Raw genomic sequence first — 19342 nt, 5'->3', positions numbered from 1 at the left:
TTTACTTAAAATAGTATCTTCATATTTTCTCTAAGTATAAGGAGACTAAAGGCTTACACTAAAAAAGTACTGTTCTTTCTACGTCACTGAAGTTTGTGACAATCGGTACTGTACCACGATGAGATTGGTATTAAGTTAAGCATGTGCACAAAAATGTGCAGAACAGGAGCCTCTGTTTCTGGACCCAAAAGATATGATAGTATTAAATTTTAAAAATCTAGTACGTTTAATTCTGTAGGATTTTTAACAAGAAAAACGGTTTTGTTAAGGCTTCTCAAGTCACATATGCATCTATTAAGATACATTTTTATATATGCAAATGATTAATTTAGCAACAGAGCAGACAGGTAACATAAAAAGGTCCTAGATTTGTGTGCACCACTGAACAGGCTGACAAACTGTCCTCTGCCTTTCTGGTAAGAAGCTATTTGGTTGGGGTTTTGGTTGTTGTTTTTTTTTTTCCTCTCTCTAAATTATCACTTGTTTGATTGCTGGTTGAAACACCAAACCCATAGCCAGTGATGGAACCTCCACAGTTTGCAATGAGAACACAGGAAAAGAAATTAAAGTACCTGTTTAAATATTCATAATTGTTTTATTATTCTACTGCTAACACTTCTTATTGAATGTACATTGCATACAGTTCCCATGCAGAATAAGACTATAAACCAACTTCTGCTGTGAAGTCATTATGTTATAAAAATAACTGGATGTCTAGAAAAAACAAACACAACATACAGTAACCATTCATCTAAAATTAAATCCTGATCCAGTGTTACCATGCCAAGATTTAAGGATCCATTTTAGAAAAAAATTCTGACTGGCAGAAAATTCAAAAGCTGATTGTTTTCAATAGAAAATTTAAAGGTACTCCAAGCTGTGAAAACCTGACCATTACTTCCTTTTTATTTCCCTTCAATGATCTGAGACTTAGTTATTTACACTTACTTCCAAAGCAACAACTCTGGCTTAGCAAAATACTGAATTCAGAAAATAAAGCACCACATAAGAAAACTCTGAAAAGGAACTTGTAGCAAAAGGGAATTATGTCATAATGATCATCATAATCTCTATCCGCAACAGCTACTCCAGAGATAATAAATTATGCTAAAATAATTTTCTAGACAACAATTTCCCTCCATGCATCTCATAAGTATGTGTGCTACTGCATGTGCCTTTTCATTTCACCATATTTTACGTGTTAAATGACCAACACAAAGGCTGGCAGGCTCTGACATGACACTGCATGTTTGCTAATTTAAATGAAATGCCAGCCTACCAAAACCCAAATAAGTATAAATTTAAAAAAAATTAAAAAAGAAAAAGCACTTACCTGAACTTGACAAAGCACCTCTTAGCTACATCGGTACTATTTCCCAAATGAAGACTCTTCCTTGCAAATAAGTGAGCTTTCCTCCGATCATTATTCTGTGGCACAGGCTCCTCCAAATGGCAGAATGAAGGTATTGCCATTATTGAAAATTTACAGATAACCTGAAGAAATTGAACTGAAAGCAAGAAATACGGAGGCTTTATTTTGTGTAAACTCTCCTGAAAATACTTTACTTAGTTTTCAAGGACTTGTTATTTATCAATAACATTTAAAAACACGTAGAGGATATGTATATGCACTGATTGATAAAGTGAGAATAAATGGCTTAATTAAACCAGATGGACAGTTCATTTGAGCAGAAACATCCAGGTAAAGAACTTCCATTTAACACTGCTGTGGAACACAATTTCAATAAATTTTAGGGCTGTTTCTTTTACAGTGGGCACACTACAAAGAAGTTTTCACCAGGGCATCTAGAATGATACATGTATTTTTGCAGAACATTTACTTGTAATTTAGAATTTTCAAGTAGTTCAAGTTATGCCTTGCACTGTGAATTATTCTGTGACTGCAGCTACTGAATGACATCTACCGTTGTTATGCTAATATATCCAGCCGTAGAAGATTGCCCTCGAGTTCCCCACAATTTTCTCTGATTTTACAGAATGTTTGTTGCTTTGGATGCTTATTTGAGGACAAGATTAATGACTTCCAAGACAGATTCTAGAAGCATAATTTGATGAACATGTATTTTGGTAAGAGTGCCAGTTCAGACATGACAGATGACCCTCCTGCTGCTAATTCTCATCCTTGTGCAGATGTACCTGCTGGTGGAGCCACTCAATGTACCATACCGAGGAACTAGCTTGGGCTAAAAATTGCGGATTGTCATAGACTCCTCTTGAAGTCAGGATCAATCTTCTGATCCAAGTCAATGCATGATGACACAAATGACTGTGCTAATACAACAGGAGGGAAAAATGAAGAAACGAGCACACAGCTAATTGCCACTACAAATGTCAGCACTTCAGAAACTACTGTAAATTTCAAGGTAGATCACAGCTTTGCTACTGAAAGCAGCATAGGGTATTCTTGGACTACTTTATCTTTCCTTTCCATCTCTGCATCACAGCTCACCATCCCCACAACTGCACCAAGAATCAGTGCCTGTAGGACGACACCAAAATTGCTTGGGTTACAGTTTCCTGCCAGAGGCCATACGTTGTAAATTTCAGAATTTCAGAAGGTGGGACCAACTATGCATACAAATGTATATATGGGTGCATCTCTCTTCCACTAATGACAGAACCAACTGAGGTCATTGTTTAGACAACCAAAGACAGAGAGATTAATGCTGTTTAATGTGAATGCCTAGGTTATGCCTGACCCTTTCTAACTTTTGAATCCACTTCCTGATTTCAAACAGTTTTGTCAAAAATGAAAATTCAAAAGTCATTTGCAGTTTAATAAGAATTCAGAGACTTCAGAAGTCCAAGTACTGGGCTGATGGATAGAGAAGACCAACCCATAAACTGCCCAAACTGAAGGAGAGGCTGCAGCATATGCCCATGTTATTAGAAAACAAGCACATACGTAGCAGACTCACGTTATAAATACCCCAGCTACAGCTGCTACTTTTCATTACATCTAAAATACAACTGCATAGGAAGCTAGGTGCTCTTAGGCCTTGTGCTCACAGAACGACTTGACTATCCATTCAATATTCAAATCTACTTACATAGCATTAAAATATGAATCCTTGGCCTGCAAATTCCAGATCTGCTCCTTGCTTTCAGTTTAGAAGTACAGTACGTACAACACTTGATAGCTTCTGGTCTTCTGGCACAGCTTCTCAGCCTAATGAAATGCACTCTTCTTAGCACATCAGCCGCTTCATCCTTTAGAACCACTGAATGAATGAATCGCATCGAGTCCTCGTGACTTAGGGGTCTTTAGCACTTTATTCTAGCACTCAATCTTTTGATTCTCTAATCCAATAAGCAAATAATGTCTCATCAACATTATCTGGAAAGAATAAAATGTCCACAACAACTTTGTGGTGAAAAGTAGCATAAAGAAATCACTCGGCTCCTTCCTAGCTCAGTGCTAGCAGTACCTGAAATAGGCAGAGTAAGCTTAAGACCATTCACACAGCTCAACCACACATAAAGCATCAAATATTCAGGCACTCTACTCTGGACTAGTTCCAGAATTGGAATCAAGTTAAGTGTATGCTAGGAAGGGATTCCTACACAAGGAATTCAATCGGATATAAAACTGTATACAAGGAATTCAATGCAACAGACAAAAAGTCATGGGTGTTATTTCTCTTACTGTTTTAAATCTTACACTTGGGTCAAATTTGCAACTCCATGCTACAACATGATGCAATAGGTAAAATAACCGTAACAATTTCCTAGGGTTTACCTAATTCAATTAATATGTTTTTTATAAGTGAAATATCTATTTGCATAATACAAGTCTGATAATAATAAAATCATTCTAGTTGGAACAGACCTCAGAGGTTCAACCTCCTGCTCAAAGAAGCATTGATATGTGAATACTCATTAATGATACGGGTCGCACTCTTAGCCTTGCAGACCACTAATCACATGTAATCCTTAATCAAATGCACTCAACTGCCTTTGATAGGATTACTTATCTGCAGAAGGGTTTGTGGGACCAGTTACTTGTCATACATCATTCCCAAGCATAGCACATTACAGTACTTCCCAGCTACCCCTGTACCCAGTATCACACCTTCATTTCACTTTAAACATCTTTTTAGCGAGCACTATTTTGAGAGCAGTTTTGGAAGTTTGGGGCTGCTGTACACGAGTAGATTTAGGTATATGAGAACAGGACATATTGAAGTGGAGGCTGATAAACTAGTAAGCGAGGCAGGAAGCAGAGTTGCGTCCTGGTTTCAGGTGTTTCACAGGTTGATGAACATAGGATAGAGGTCCTACTCCAAGAGATACCTATAAAACCAGGGAAATTAACATCATAGCCCCAACAGTCTTTAATTATCAGTGCCAGTGATCAAACATGAGCAGAGTAAGTTTGAGAGCCTCTGCTTTAGTATTGCGGTTTTATTTTGTTCTTCTAATTTTGCTCTGGTAAGGATCTCCGTTTGGAATTTGTATTCAAGTTTACACCTTTTCTTTCATGCGTGAAGAAGTGATTTAATATGGTACAGCACAGCATTGCTAATTAAAAAAAAAATAAATCACTGAAACAATCCAAATGTAAAACAAAAAAAACTTGAAATGTTTTATAAAACCCTGATTACCCAACAAAACAAGCTGAATCGCAAAATAAACTTGGCTTATATTAATTCAGTAACATCCCTTGGTTCTGAAGCATGAAATACCATAACAGTTTATCTATGCTGTGTGGTAATATATGAACTCTGCCACAATAACTCAGAGGAAAGAAAAACTCACCTTCTAAATAATGATTTTATTTAAACATTTATTACCTGCTATTGTAAATAACTTCAGATACTAATACAACTTAAGTTTAATACAATTGAAAGAGAACACAATATTTTGATTCACTTTGTTCCTTTGTTAGAATTTCATGGTCATTTTTGCTTACTGTGCACACTTTACTGTAAACCATAAAAATGCTCTTTAAGTGTTAACAACAGCAACAAGAAATAAACAGCAGCAGGATATATAAAAAGAATTTACTTTAACAGCTTTGATAACCTTGCTTTTAGGCCTATCTGAAACGCATTTTTAAACACACTGAAAGCCTTTTAAATTCTACAGTTCCAGGCATTATTTCCATGCTTTCCCAAAGCATTCATTAAAGCCACAGGCGTATGCTAGGTTGCATAGAGGGCCTATCGCTATTTGACCTGATATACTAGCTCTTAAAGTACAGGATACTCCAAGAATGTTACCCTTAATTATCCAAAAAAAGAGTTAAATTTAGACCTCTCGACAAACTTCCCCGCCAGTATATCACTGGCTGAAGTTGGGTCACATGATGGTGCACATGCATCAACTACACAGTCATGAACAGGAGTGGTTGAAAGATGCAGGTAGGAAGCAGCAAGAGACAGGAATCAAGGAAGCAATTTTAAAGGCAAAAATGAGAGATCAGGCAGATCTTCACCAGAAAACTATAAAATAAAGATATCTAATGTGGAAATTTTTCTTAAGAAAATGTTAATATTTTTCAGATTAGTAAAGCTAAATAAATCAATTCTACGAAATATTTAAGTGCCTTTCCAACACCAAAGTATATTGCTTTTGTGTTTTAGAAAGTAAATTTTTACTAAACAATATCTGTTTGCAACAAAACTAACTGCATTTCCACATTTGTGGAACCTTGTATAGCATTAGCCAGTCTAGCTGAGACAGGAAGCTCCATACCTGTCTACCAAATAACAAGTCACTGTCCTGGCGCCTTGTCTGAGGGAAGAGTGAACAAATTGCAAGGAGATGCTCTCGTGATATCTTACAAGGACCGTTACATCCAAACCTTGATAGGTGCTGCTGCCATACAAAAAGCAGATGGTCGGTTTTGAGTTTTGACCAAGGTGCAAAACTACTTTCCTGACAACTATGAAGAAAAATGAAGAAAAATTACTTTTGAGGGTCAGTTATACTGTATTGTATACAGAATGATGTCTATATACAAATGACATGGCATCAGCACATCTCAAAAACTTCTGCATTAACACACTACAGGTTATATGAATATTACCGGTATGGCTAGTTACTAACATTTCTGATATAAGGAAAAAAGCACTATCAGACTGAAAAGGACAATTACAGCCATTCCCTTCTGTTCTAAAGGCAAAAGTAGAAATTATGCTTTATGTAGAACAATTACTGAACATTATCACAGCTTTTGAACATGTTATCTTTAATTTTAAAGTATAAAGAAAGGTTGAGAGATTGACAGGGAAGAGGACATACATTTAGATGCATTAAACAGGCCATTAGGTTGCAACACACGAGAGAGAGGGATGATAAATTTACATCAGCAAAAAAGAAGGTAGTAATATATGGTTTCAGCTAGAAGTTGAACTATCAATATTTTCAGCTCCAGGGAAAAAAAAAGTAATAGTTTCTTTGTCACCACCATAATCCCTCCACCACTCCCTACATGCCCTGCCAACACAGGACCTAAGAATTATAGAAAAAGTGCTCTACAAACAGTTTGGGGATTTTAAAAAACCCAAGCATTTATTTATGTATTTATTTATTTAGAGAAGGATAACAGTCTCCAGGCCCAAAATGTTGGCTCTCTGAGGGTGAAGAACCACATGTATTCTTACAGCAACCAGCATAACAAAATTCAATCATGATGTGACCTTCCAGTACCACCACAAAATAAAAATTGACATGTAAAAATATTTATGTCCTACACTTCATAAAGACGAATAATTGTCTTTGATTAACCCTGCCTAAGGAATTAATTCATACCATCAGATTGACTAGTTGTTTCACAAATACACATTAACATCAAACTTGATACTACATTTTCAGACATTAAAAAACCACCAAAGGATAATTCAAAAACAGGAAAGATTTTCCAAAGGCTTTAAGTTCACACAGAATTAGTCCCACCAAGTTTAACAAACTATCTAGACTCACACAATTCTATGAAAAATCAGGGAAGCATGCAATATGTTGGCAATTCGAGAAAGACAAGAGACGACAGGCATTTTTAAACTCTTCAGAACAAGCATAAATCTTTCTTATTAGAAAGAGATGCCAGCAACTGGAGCCTCTGCTCATGTACTGTGCCAGCGGCTGTAACAATGCTAGCACCCTTACACAGGATGTTTTCCTAAACAGGATTGTAGAAGGCAGAAAAATCCAAGGCTAAATAAGAAAAGGATCACAAGAAAATTGTGATAAAATTTAGCTCAAGTACCTGTTAAGTGCTGGATGGAAAACTCTCTAATGGATGTGTAACAATATGTCAGTATAAATTTAACTGGATAAGAATGGATAATCTGTCACTTTCAAACTTTTCACGAAATACATCATTGCTCTTTCTTCCTCAGTATGGATTGCCATCTTACCAACACAGAATCAGTTTACTTGAAGAGAGTCCTTCCTTGTGAAAGTACCAGAAACTGGAATACATGAAAAATGTCTTAAGGCATGTTATAGAGCGTAACAAGAACCGGTTAATTTATTGGACAGCGAATGAGTTACTCAATATTCTGTGTTCCACTAACTTCTGAACCAAGTTCTGCAGGCAAGATATTTAGAAACTTTTTCCAAGAGTCACAAGGTGTTCAACTTTAATTAATATGCTTGATTACTGCCTATTTTCAGGAAAACAGAACAGCCAGCCTTCAAAGTTACTTTGAAAACAGAATGAAACAATTAGATCCTTTTTTTAAAGAGTCATGTGTTACATCAAATATTGTATACTTGCATAGACATAATTTGGAGTTGATTTCCCTTTTACAAATACACACAAAAGAGAAACAGCACATTTTATGTCATCCCAATTTTCCTAAGTCCTATAAAATGCTGCCTTCAGCTGCTATTGCTGAAAATAAAACCTAATGAACCACCTTACTGATAAAATGTCTTTGAATTCTGCTGTAACTCAATCACTTAAAACTATAATCACAACTAAGAAAAAAAAAACTCCTTAGAAATCTTGGACCTCCATGCAGAAGAACAGAAAGTCAGTATAAAAGCCAAAGAAAAAGGAGAGTCAAATATAACCTGCCTTTAAAGAGCAACACCAATTAAAAAAAAATAATAGTATGAGACCAGAAACCAACGTACCATATCTGAGCATCAAATACTATCCATGATTGGTTCACTTAATTTCAAAAACACTTTGCTTGCTCTAATCCTTTTTATATTGTATGTCATTTAACTAATAAGTCTCCAAACTTCCACATCAGTTTTTAAAGTCGTTACCGTCATAACCAAGCTAGCCAAGATCTTTACCCTTGCAGAGACATGAATTTTGTTTGACTGTTGGTATATTATCTCATGTGGGGTTCCATTCAATTTATTTCATCAACATTAAAAGGTATTTTCTATTTACGCTGACTTGCACTACGAGTAGCAATGCAATGCCATGATGCCACAGAATGTAACCTAACTACTGGAAGAATCCAAAGGACAGAAGCGCACAACACAGCGACTGTGATTATACCAAACATCACCCATCTTTACTTGGGTTTCTGAAGCTACATTTCATCATCAATACTTTCCCACTAGAAATATTCCTGAAAACAATTCATCTCTGAAAACCCCAAAGCTACTAAGTTTTGGCTATTGTTCCCTACTAGAATGGAGTCAGAAGCCTACAGGCTGTAGGACAGGGAGGTAAAATAACTCAAAAGAATAGAATGAAAATTAGGAAAAAGTATTTTGAAGGCCAGCTGGAACTCCCAAATGGAAAACTTTGCAATGATTTCTGAGAACACTGCGTCAGGCCTCAAGCGTTCAGTTTCTCGCTTTGCTACAGAGCAAAGATGGTGCGCCTGTTGAGGATGACAAAACGGGAGCCACTTTTAAGACCCAAGCTAAAAAAAAAAAGTCTACCTTTTACTCAGAGCAGAGAATAGATTTATCCTGCTCTGGCAAGGCTACTGATACCATAATAAGGAAACACTGTAGCATTTATTTTGAAAAGTACGAGGCGGGGGAAGTAATAAAAAAAGCTTGTAAGAGGTTTTTACTCAAGAAAAAAAAGATTTAAACAGGTAGCAGTTGACAAAAAAAGAACCTGGCCTCATGTTTTAGCTACTGATTTTATATCCTCTGTCTCAAAAAAGATCTCCCTCTGGCTGAAACACTATGATGCAACAGCTGAAGGATACTCTATGTACACATTAAAATCAGTAATGTTAGTAGTTTGTATACTTAAAATTAGTTCTGAAATGCAAGCAAGTTTACAATCACAGTAATCTTGACTTCATATACACAAAATTATCAAAATTGAGATTATTGTGACTGTAAGCTTTCTTGTGGTATATATTCAACAACAGAACATTAGTAACATATTTAAGCATTAAACAGAAAAAGAAGTATACATCTAATTAATCAGTTACTGTTGTCTTCTTACATTTCCAAGAATGGCACTTTGCGAGTTTAAACTTTAATGTTCTTTTATTAGTTTTTGGAAAAAGAAGGAGGAATGCCAAGTAAACATAAAATCTGAGAAACAAAACCTTGAGAGTACAAGTTTTCGGTTGGTACCTCCCACTCCATATTCAGTTTCTCAGGGACCATCACGCAGTGACAATCTGGTTATAAGTAAGCAGCCAACGGCTGTGTAAATTTGCATGTGAAAATATTTTTAGAAGACACACATGAATAGCATATGTTCTCATCCTGAGTACAATCTTCTAAATATATGCCCTGAATATTATTTCCCCAACATTTGTAATTATTTTCCAGTTAATGATTCCTGGTACAGATATGTTAATCTTTGAAAACAACATATATATCAAGCCTTGAACAACACTCATTTTAGAGTTCACCTTGGGGGGTGGGGGGGCCTCTACATGACAAATTTTTCTCCTCTGTATCTGAACATGCTAACAGAAAAATAAGAGAGTGTTTTGCCTGTTACATTACATGCTCAACGTACATGTCAAGAGGCTTCAGTCGTGGAAAGTGCCCATTCCAGATACACCTTTTAGAAATATTATAACAAATTAAAATTAATACTTAAACTGTTTTAAAGTCTTTACTGTCAATTTAATCACAAAGTTGGCAAATTATGCTTGAAAACAGACTGCAACAAGGGGATATCCTGATTCAGAAAGTTAAATCACATACGTATGTTCACTTGCCTGAACCAAAGCAACTTCAAAAATTGTATCAGAAAAGCCTTCTACTCTTCCTATGTTAAGAAAAAAGTTTAAAAAGGTAAAGACAGAAGTTAATAAAACCAGGAATAAGCCATGTGCTCATACAATGTTAGTTAAACCTAAACTAAATCTAGTCAAACTGACACAACATGCCAGACAAAACAATGTTTTAGCAAATAGCAGTCTAAATAGACCCCAAAGTCATTACCAGACCATATCTGGAACACCCAAAACAGTTCCTGGTGACTCTGGAGTTTGCATCATGTAGCAATTATTACTTTAGGACTGTTTTGTTCATGCCAATGAAGTTCTATTGTACTGTGAGATTAAAAACCCCAGTTTCTTTTCCTTGCCAACATACATTCTCTCTTCCTCAAGCACATGGGAAAACTCAGGTCTGGATTCTTTTTTTGGTCCAAGCTTTCCTTTATTCAATCTGAATGTCAGGAAAAAAAAAAAAAAAAAGAGGAATACCAGTAAATTATACTGTAGTACTTAACAGTATATAGAAAACACCTGAAATCACAGAATGGTTTGGGTTGGAAGAGACCTTTAAAGGTCATCTAGTCCAACCCCCCTGCAGTGAGCAGGGACATCTTCAACTAGATCAGGTTGCTCAGAGCCCCATCCAACCTGACCTTGAATGTTTCCAGGGATGGGGCATCTACCACCTCTCTGGGCAACCTGTTCCAGTGTTTCACCACCCTCATTGTAAAAAAAATTTCTTCCTTACATCTAGTCTGAATCTATCCTCTATTAGTTTAAAAACATTAACCCTTGTCCTATTGCAACAGACCCTATTAAAAACTCTGTCCCCAAATATAACATAACTTACCAAAAAAGCTGGGGGGAGGGGAGGCATAAAGGGGGAAGACAAGACAGAAAATGGAGACGTTAGGTAGCTTTAAAAATCTTAACAGCATCAAGTTATGAATCCTAACTGATCAGAGAACTAGAATCTATACAGAAGCTTTTTCAAAGCCAGTCCATGCTAACAAGCAGGAAAAACATCTACTTAATCATTCCAGAGCACAAACACACACAAACAAACACCTTTTACCACATCAGCTGTTAGGCAGTATACACTTGAAACAGAGCTTATGCTTGGTGGAAGTCCAAAACAATGAACACTAGTCACCCTTGGGAAAAGTAAAAACTACACCTACAATGCAAACAAGCTAAAAATTTATTAGTGAAATTAATAAATAGAGCATATATTAATTTTCATAGTTAAAATACAGTGTTTGCATGTATAAGTAAGTAGTAATAAGGCTAAGCCTACAATACTCCGAGTCCTAAAAAGCCACAAGGAAAATCACTGCATACATACAACTACCTAATGAAAAAACTTAGCAACATTATTCAGTGGACTGCATTATTTGACTAGTTTTAACAGCCAAACAGAGCAACTGAAGAAGAGATGGAACACATACACTGCCTTTGATGTGTATGTATAAACACCAGTCTCAATGGCTGCAAAGCCAGTCAGTTCCTTCTCCTGCTCAGCACACCCAAAAGCACTTTACACTCCTGATGAAAGGACACAGAAAAAAATATATTCTCAACGATAAAAGTACTAATGACTCATAACCCAAGATCAACCTAAAAAAAAAACCAACATCACTCTTTACAAAATTATTACCAAGTTTCATTACAATCTTTCTCCAGTCAGGCAGACAACTTCCTCCAATAAAGCAAAATACCCTCAAACATTAATTCAATCTTCAAACTACTGCTGTTCAAATTAAAGGAATAACTACAACAAAAAGCTAGATTAGGGATGTTACAATGGAGCCATCGTATCAACAGATTATTTCACAATGCAAATCATACAATGCTAAACACTTTTTAAAAATGCAACCAAGAGCAAGGTGCCAGCGAAGCAGTGGCAGGCAATAAGACAGAAGGCATTTTTCTTGCTATCGCTACAATTTCCTGACTCATTCCATCCTCCAGCCCCGGGGACCTGGCTGGCTCGGTCCATGCTGACAGCCTTCTTGATGTAACTGAAGCAGAGCACTGACCTAAATGCCGTTGCTGTTGAGCTCCTTGCTGCTCACGCTCGAGGAAAAGAGGCCAATATGGATTCAGAAGCTCAAAAGCTATTTCAGCTTGAGACTGCTAGTGCAGAAATGCTCGTTGAGACCGAGTGCCCCACATCACCTCAACCTCTTGAGACTGAGATCTCCAAAAACGACTGCAAGGCAAACTCTAGAGAAGAGATTTTCAAAAGGGAGCCTGCACATCACTACAGCCCTTCGGAAGAAGCATAACTGGCAGAACCAGCGTCTCGGTGCCAGGAAGAAAGACGAGACCCGAGATACCAAGCCTCGGACAAGGTTAAACCGCACCCTGGACGTGGTTTTAAGCAGGTGTTCAGTAAATTGCAGGTTAATCCTCCCGAGCAACGTGCAAAGGCATTGCCAGGAGTAACGCGGCTGTGAGGCGGCAGCGCGATCCCTCCCGTTACCAGGGCGGGCACTGCGGGGCCCGGGGGCCGCAGGCCTACGGCGGGCAAGGCTACCGCCTCCCATCAGCGAGCTGCACGGAGCCCGGCTACCGCGCTTCGCCCCTCCAGCTGGCGGAGGCGAGCGGGCCGCGGCCCCGCTCCGTCCCCTCCCACCGCTCCCTGTGAAGGGGCGAGGAGGAAGGGCAGAGGGGAGGCGAGAATACCTCAGGCGCTGCTCGCACCGCCGCCGCCCAGCCCCGCTCCGCTCCCGCCCGCCGCCGGCTCCGCCTCCGCTGCCTGCCGGGAGCGGGGCGGGGCGGGGCGGCCTGGCATGGCGGCAGCGGGGACGCGGCGGAAACTGCGCGGCGGGGGCCGCAGGGGTTGCGTTTGATGCCACTGGCCGGCGAGTAACGGCCACTGAGTAACGGCCAGCGAGTAACGGCAAGTAACGGCCGGTGAGTAGCGGGCGCGCGGCGAAGGTCCGCGCCTGCGCCCGCCGAGCGCACGTGCGGCGGGGGCGGGCCGCGCGGGAAGGCCGCTCAGGGGAGGGATGGCGGGCCCGGGTCTAGGTCTGCCCTTGCCTCGCCGGGGGGCGGGACGGCGAGGACCGGGGGTGGCGGCGGCGCGGGGAGCCGAGGCACGGCGGCACACAGCAGGTGAGAGCGGGGCTGGCCTGGGCCGTGCCGTGCCGTGCCGTGCCTCCCCGCCGCGAGGCCCGGCGGGCCGGGTGAGCTGTCGCCGTGAGGGGCGACGCCGAGTCCTTTGGCTGGTCGCGGGGGTGCCGGTTCTTTGGGCTGTGGCGCGGAGGTCGCATTAGGGGTTCCGAAATGCCGACTGAGTATTTCATGTCAGTAGCTGCGTGGGTAAGGCGTGCGCCCGGGTACGGCTGGCCGAAAGCGCCGCTTAATAAAAGATGCGCTTGGTGAGGTACTAGCGCATGTGTGTGCATCCATATATTCCCCTTACACGGTTTTCTCATGTTCTAACAATTACCTCTATAAACACTTTTTGTTTCTACAGTCTTTCCGTAGCATCTGATTCACCCTGGACGAAAATCTGGATTAAAATCCTCCTGGATTAAAAATCAAAGGGGTTTAACGGGTTTAGGTGAAACAGTTGAGCACCTTTTGATGTTGAAGGAAGGGCAGCAACGGGCACGCTGGGCCAGCACAGTCCTGGCAGCAGCTGGTTAGCTGGCATCCTAACCTAGTGTCCCTCATTTCCACTACCTTGGGTCAGAGGCTGAGGCTCTGCCCACACTAAGCCCCTTCCTGAAATCTTGCATCTCTTAGCTGCAGCTATAATAAACTCCACTAGTTTAGGCTATATTTTTTCCCCACACTAACATTTTTTTCAGAATGTTAACAAAACATGTGGTCCTTGTCCCTGTGGTACACCCAACAAAGCATTTCATATAAGGAGGTTAAAGAAAAGTCTGACTGTAGAAGACATTTTTAGAACAGCAGAATAATAAAGTTGCATGCTAGTTTATTTTACACTTTCATGAGTTGTATCTTTATTTGCCTCAGTCTGTATCAGGCTTCTTGCACGAAAGGAATTTGTGCTTGCTTCCACAGTAGAGAGATTTGCAGTTCTGCCCAGCACTCATATGTCCTGCTGTAGAGAGAGTTACTTTGTGACACCAAGGATGTCTTGTTAGTTGCACTAAACCGAACACCCTTAGTGGCCAAAATTGTAATTTTTTTTTTTATGGGCTGCAATTTGAATATTTATAGTTACAACCTCAGATAAAGAAAAAGTTAATACTCTGATTTCTTCTTGTATAAAGAATGGATAAGTAACAAATAACACAATGGAAAATTTTCTGACTTTTTTTCCTCAGAATTTTGTTTGTTTCATCTTTTGAATATCCCCTTCATAAGGAAAGAATATTTGTAAGGTGGATTACAGGAATGTAATTTTTTAGTGTGCCTTTAGCATTTAAACAAAGAGGACATGTTCTCTTCGCTGTAACATAATCAGTGTTCTGTCACCTGCTTACTGCAGTTTGTAACTGATACTTATTTATAAGGTACTGTTTCATATGGTACAGCTTGCTATTATCAAAAGGTCCAGGTCCCTTTTACCATAGAATCATGCAATGGTTTGGGTTGGAAGGGACCTCTAAAGATCATCTCATTCCAGGGGAATGCCCCACACCATGTCATGGGCAGGGACACCTTCCACTAGATCAGGTTCCTCCAAGTCCTGTCCAGCCTCACCTTGAATGTTTCCAGGGATGGGGCATCTACAACCTCTCTGGGCAACCTGTCCCAGTGTCTCAATGCCCTCATCGTAAAGAATTTCTTCCTTACAACCATTCTAAACCTATCCTCTTTAAATTTAAAACTGTTGCACCTTGGCTGTTACTACAGGCCCTGGTAAAAAGTCTCTCCATCTTTCTTATAAGCCCCCTTTAAGTACTAAAAGGCTGCAATAAGGTCTTCCCAGAGCCTTCCCTTCTCCGGGCCAAACAACCCCAACTCTCTCAGCCTTTCTTCAGAGGAGAGGTGTTCTACCCCTCTGACCATTTTTGTGGCCCTCCTCTGGACCTGCTCCAGCAGGTCCATGTCCTTCTTGTGCTGAGGGCTCCAGAGCTGGACGCAGCACTCCAGGTTGGGTCTCATCAGAGCAGAGTAGAGGGGCAGAATCACCTCCCTCCACCTGCTGGCCATGCTTCTTTTGATGCAGCCCAGGATATGGTTGGCTTTCTGGGCTATTGGAGCACATTGCCATGTCATGCCAATTTTTCATCCACCAGTACCCCCAAGTCCTTCTTGGCAGAGCTGCTCTCAATCCCTTCATCCCCCAGCCTGTATTGATACCAGTGGTTGCCCCGACCCAGGTTCAGGACCTTGCACTTGGCCTTGTTGAACTCCATGAGGTTCCCATGGGCTCACTCCTCAAGCTTGTCCAGGACCCTCTGGGTGGCATCCCATCCCTCAGACATGTGAACTGCACCACTCAGCTTGGTGTAGTCTGCAAACTTGCTGAGGGTGCACTAGATCCCACTGTCTTATGTCATGGATGAAGATATTAAACAGCACTGGTACCAGTATGGACTCCTGAGGGACACCACTCATTACTGGTTTCTACTTAGGACATTGAGCTGTTGATTGCAACTCTTTGGATGTGTCCATCCAGCCAGTTCCTTATTTAATACAGTCCGTCAGTCCCACGTGTCTCCAATCTTTCGCATTTTCCTTGATTTTTGTCTTCTGCCCTGTCAGCTCTGTAGCTCATCGTACCTTTTCATAGGCCAATTTAACTCGCTAGAATAGCAGAACTTGTGCTTTACTGAGTTTTCTGCTGTTTTGTGAGTTCAGTTAGTTTTTGGAAAGTCTGGCAAGGATGTGAGCTGTCAGGGAAGGTGGGGGAAGAGAAAGAAGAGAGCGCTTCATACTCTGCAGCAGAGAGCTGTTAGATCAACTCAGCTACTCAAGGAAGCATAATCATAACCTTAGTAATTATACCAGGTCCATAGCATATTTTGCATTACATTTTTCAAGTATCCTGGATAAAAGAAGGAAAGTAGCACAAATGGTTTAAAACATGACCCAGTAAGCTTGAAAGCACCTACCTGTGTACTTTCCTGTCTGCAGCGTGGATGTTACACGTTGCTATGATGGGTTGTTTCACAACTTTATACAGCAGTCTTTTAATTGGCTGGTTTTCTTGGAACTGTTGATCTGATGCCCAATTTTTGTACGTTGGGCAAAGATCACTAATAACTTACTATAATGTTACAAATACTGAAATGTACAGGCAGGCCTCTTGGTACCACTCTGTGTATCTAGTACTGGCAGATCCACTTTATTTGCTGCTTGTGTTTGTCTCTGAAATCAAAGGACAATGAATAATTTTTTAGATGTTTATTATATCCGTAAGTGCAATGAAAGTCTTGGACTCCAGTACTATAGTACTATTGCTAGGTGATTATAGTTGGGGGAGGTATTGCACATCTCAGAACAGTATTTAAGCTTTAAAAAGAAGAGCAGAAGGAACAGAGAACATAACTAAAAAAAATGCTTGCTTTCCTTTTGAGAGGGGTGGCAGGGAAGACGGGGACTTGAAAAGAAATAAATATGTTTTATAAAACCAAAGCATGCTTAGAAAGAAATACCCTGAAGATTGTTAGCGTTACTATGTTTCTGAGGGTGTGTTGTATTTGTGTGGTGAGAAATTGCCTAGAGTTCCAGTCATGTGATCTGTGTATTTTATTTACCCTGGAGAGCTGAGACTGCTTCAGGTCAAGGAATTGACTAAAAGTCCCCTGAGTAAGTTAGAGGCATTTTCTTACTAGCTACAGCATGGAGAGTAAAGTTGTCATGTGTTTTAGCATGGTTGATATCTGCACAACTTCTATTAAAAAAATCAAGTTCATGGCTAGACTAAATATGTGATAATAGAGTGGAGTCACAGTGTGATAGTGCTGTTGTCACTGTGTGAAAAGTTGGAGAGCTCGCCTTTTCTTTATAGTCCCACAAGCTTGTATACTTTGAGCTAATTCATTGGTTTTTACCTTGAGTGAGCCCAGGACCATGCTGTTTCTTGTACACCTTCCAAATCTACTTTGAAAACTAAACCTGCGCTCTAAGGCACATGAGTTGATATTTTTGTTCTTACTTTCCATTACAACCATTAGCTTTATAAGGCAGGGTATACTGTCTTTACATGCCACAGCCTGGTAGTTCTGAAAAGTGCAGCTGAAAACATTGCAAGTGTCAATAGGACACACTGTCCTCTCATTTTGACCCTCTCTTAAGTTGCCACTGGGGACTGATTTGAAATGAGTTGTTATGTTTTCCTACTGTGCTTTTTTTTATTCATGCTCTGTTGGTTTTTAGCATTCTGTCCAGTTCTGTAGGGTCTCTCCTTGCCCAGTATTACAAAGGGTTTTGGGTTGAATTGGTATTCACGCAGGTCTCCAAGAATGCCTTGGGAAATTTCTTTTTTCTAAAGGAACTATAATCTAAGTTAGTGCTGTAGTTTAAGAAAGAGTTGAAAAGACATCATGGTGTGTGAGAGGATGTTACTCAGTAGAAGTAATGAAAAGGGAACAGTTGTGGCTGAAGGAAAGATAGTACACTGATGTCTTTGCGATTCAACTTACTTTAACTTCTTCCTGCATCTTAAAGAGATATGTATTTATACTAGTTAGCTGAAGTCAGCAGGAGCAGAATGGGGTCCCTGTAGTTCTAAACCTCTGTGATTTTCTGGCTGATTCAGGGTGTAGTTGGCCTTAGCACCCAGTGAAGGAATGGGCTTAAGGAGCTGCCTTCTGATGTGTATCTGGTTCATACTGAAGTTGTCCTCCACGGATGTGTCTGTGTGTATGTGTGATATGTGAGAAAGGCAAAATTTGGCCCTGAATTCGATAAATAATTTGAAATATTCAATGTCACTTGTAAGATATGCAATAGAGTTATTTAGGAATGATACTGTGGAAGAGCTTTCATTTGCTAGGAAGTCTATAACATTGTTAAAATAACACGAGGAGAGGTTTCCAAAAAGTGGCAGTAACAGCAGGATGCCCTTCTGTAGTTAATAATTGTTACGTTTGCCAGATAAACTTTTAATAGTTTATTATGTGCTAAATTCACTGTTTTAAAAGATGCAACAGTGGGGTTTTTTTGGTTGGCTGTTTTTCTCAATGTTCCTCTGCAGCCATCTATAACTCTATGGGATCTTACTGTAGCTGTTTTTAAAGAAGGTTTTTCTTTCTGAGGGTCAGATGCAGTAAGCTGAGATGCCCAGGCAGGACATCTAAATTTTTGCAACGTACAGTGCGCTTGGAAAATATGTGAGACCTTGTAGAGTGCAAAGAACAAAAAAGCTTGCAAATTCAGGGCCTAAAGCTGTCAAATCTTTTATGTGACTTACTTTAAAGTTCTGAGTTAGTAATTTGCACTAGAAAACAAGTGGTTTTGGTTAAGAAAATACTCTTCTGATTTCATTCTTACAGAAAATACAGGCTGCATTATTGTTGGTATAATTTTTTCCCCAAAATTTAATCTAATTTTTCTTTAATTGTTTTATTCGCTTCTTATTTTTCAGGAGTCTTTGAAAAATCCTTAGTGGTCATGACATTGTTACAAGTGACATAAATGAGCCAGTGGCTCAGAATGATGGATACCCAGAAGACTACAAATGGTTTGCAAGTGATTGGAGAAGGGACTGGTATAGGGAAATCGACACTCCATATGGTGGGGTATTTGGGAAAAGTCAGTTGAAACTTGTTTTACATGTGTGCAAAGTTCATATTTTTCTCTGCTTTGAGAGATTTTTAATTGGTCTTAATTTTACAAAAAAATCTCAAAATTATTTTCCACGGAAATCTATAACAATGGCGAAAGATTATTCTAAGTAAATCTGTGCCTATGATTTTTTTTATTGGCACTATTTTTGCAGCTGTTTGCATTCCGATGAAAATTGATTTGTCTTTCAAAGACCTGAGCTTGTGGTCCCTGGCAATAAGTGTCTTTTGGTTTAGTTCAAGTAGAACAAAATGTTGTATAATAGTGTTGTTAAAGATACCTTATTAAATATTTGAATATTTAAACAAAAGTTAAATTTATTTAGAACACTCTACCATACAAATATGTATCTTATAAATATATTTTTAAAAACCAATGTAGTTTACTTTTTAATATTGTATTAGATATTATATTTAGAAGTTGCACATTGGTTTTCTATCTTGGTATGTATGTATGTCTTGCCTTCAGATAATGTATGAAATTCA

The 19342-nt window shown here is 39.5% G+C and overlaps 1 protein-coding gene and 1 long non-coding RNA gene across 9 annotated transcripts in view; one reads left to right on the top strand and one right to left on the bottom strand.

Moving 5' to 3' along the window:
• Window positions 1-12975, bottom strand: part of LOC135311534 (uncharacterized) — a 23941-nt gene extending 10966 nt beyond the window's left edge. For 3 of the 5 annotated variants that reach the window (XR_010371175.1, XR_010371172.1, XR_010371176.1), the window contains exons 1-3: window positions 12825-12975; window positions 11585-11681; window positions 1334-10587 (exon numbers count right to left, since the gene is read on the bottom strand). This is a non-coding gene — a long non-coding RNA (uncharacterized LOC135311534). The other 2 variants (XR_010371173.1, XR_010371174.1) reach the window with 2 other exon arrangements.
• Window positions 12913-19342, top strand: part of USPL1 (ubiquitin specific peptidase like 1) — a 16894-nt gene continuing 10464 nt past the window's right edge. The window contains exons 1-2 of one of the 4 annotated variants that reach the window (XM_064441057.1): window positions 12913-13055; window positions 18658-18824. In XM_064441057.1, the coding sequence (XP_064297127.1) occupies window positions 18708-18824 (117 nt within the window). In that variant the 5' untranslated portion in view covers window positions 12913-13055; window positions 18658-18707. Of the gene's footprint in view, window positions 18825-19342 lie in introns of all 4 variants that reach the window. The other 3 variants (XM_064441058.1, XM_009509004.2, XM_064441059.1) reach the window with 3 other exon arrangements.

The sequence above is a fragment of the Phalacrocorax carbo genome, chromosome 1 (assembly GCF_963921805.1).
Source record: "Phalacrocorax carbo chromosome 1, bPhaCar2.1, whole genome shotgun sequence".
NCBI classification, from domain to species: Eukaryota; Metazoa; Chordata; class Aves; order Suliformes; family Phalacrocoracidae; genus Phalacrocorax; species Phalacrocorax carbo.
Note: the sequence above shows the minus strand (reverse complement) of the source record. Positions and strands in the feature narration are given on the sequence as shown.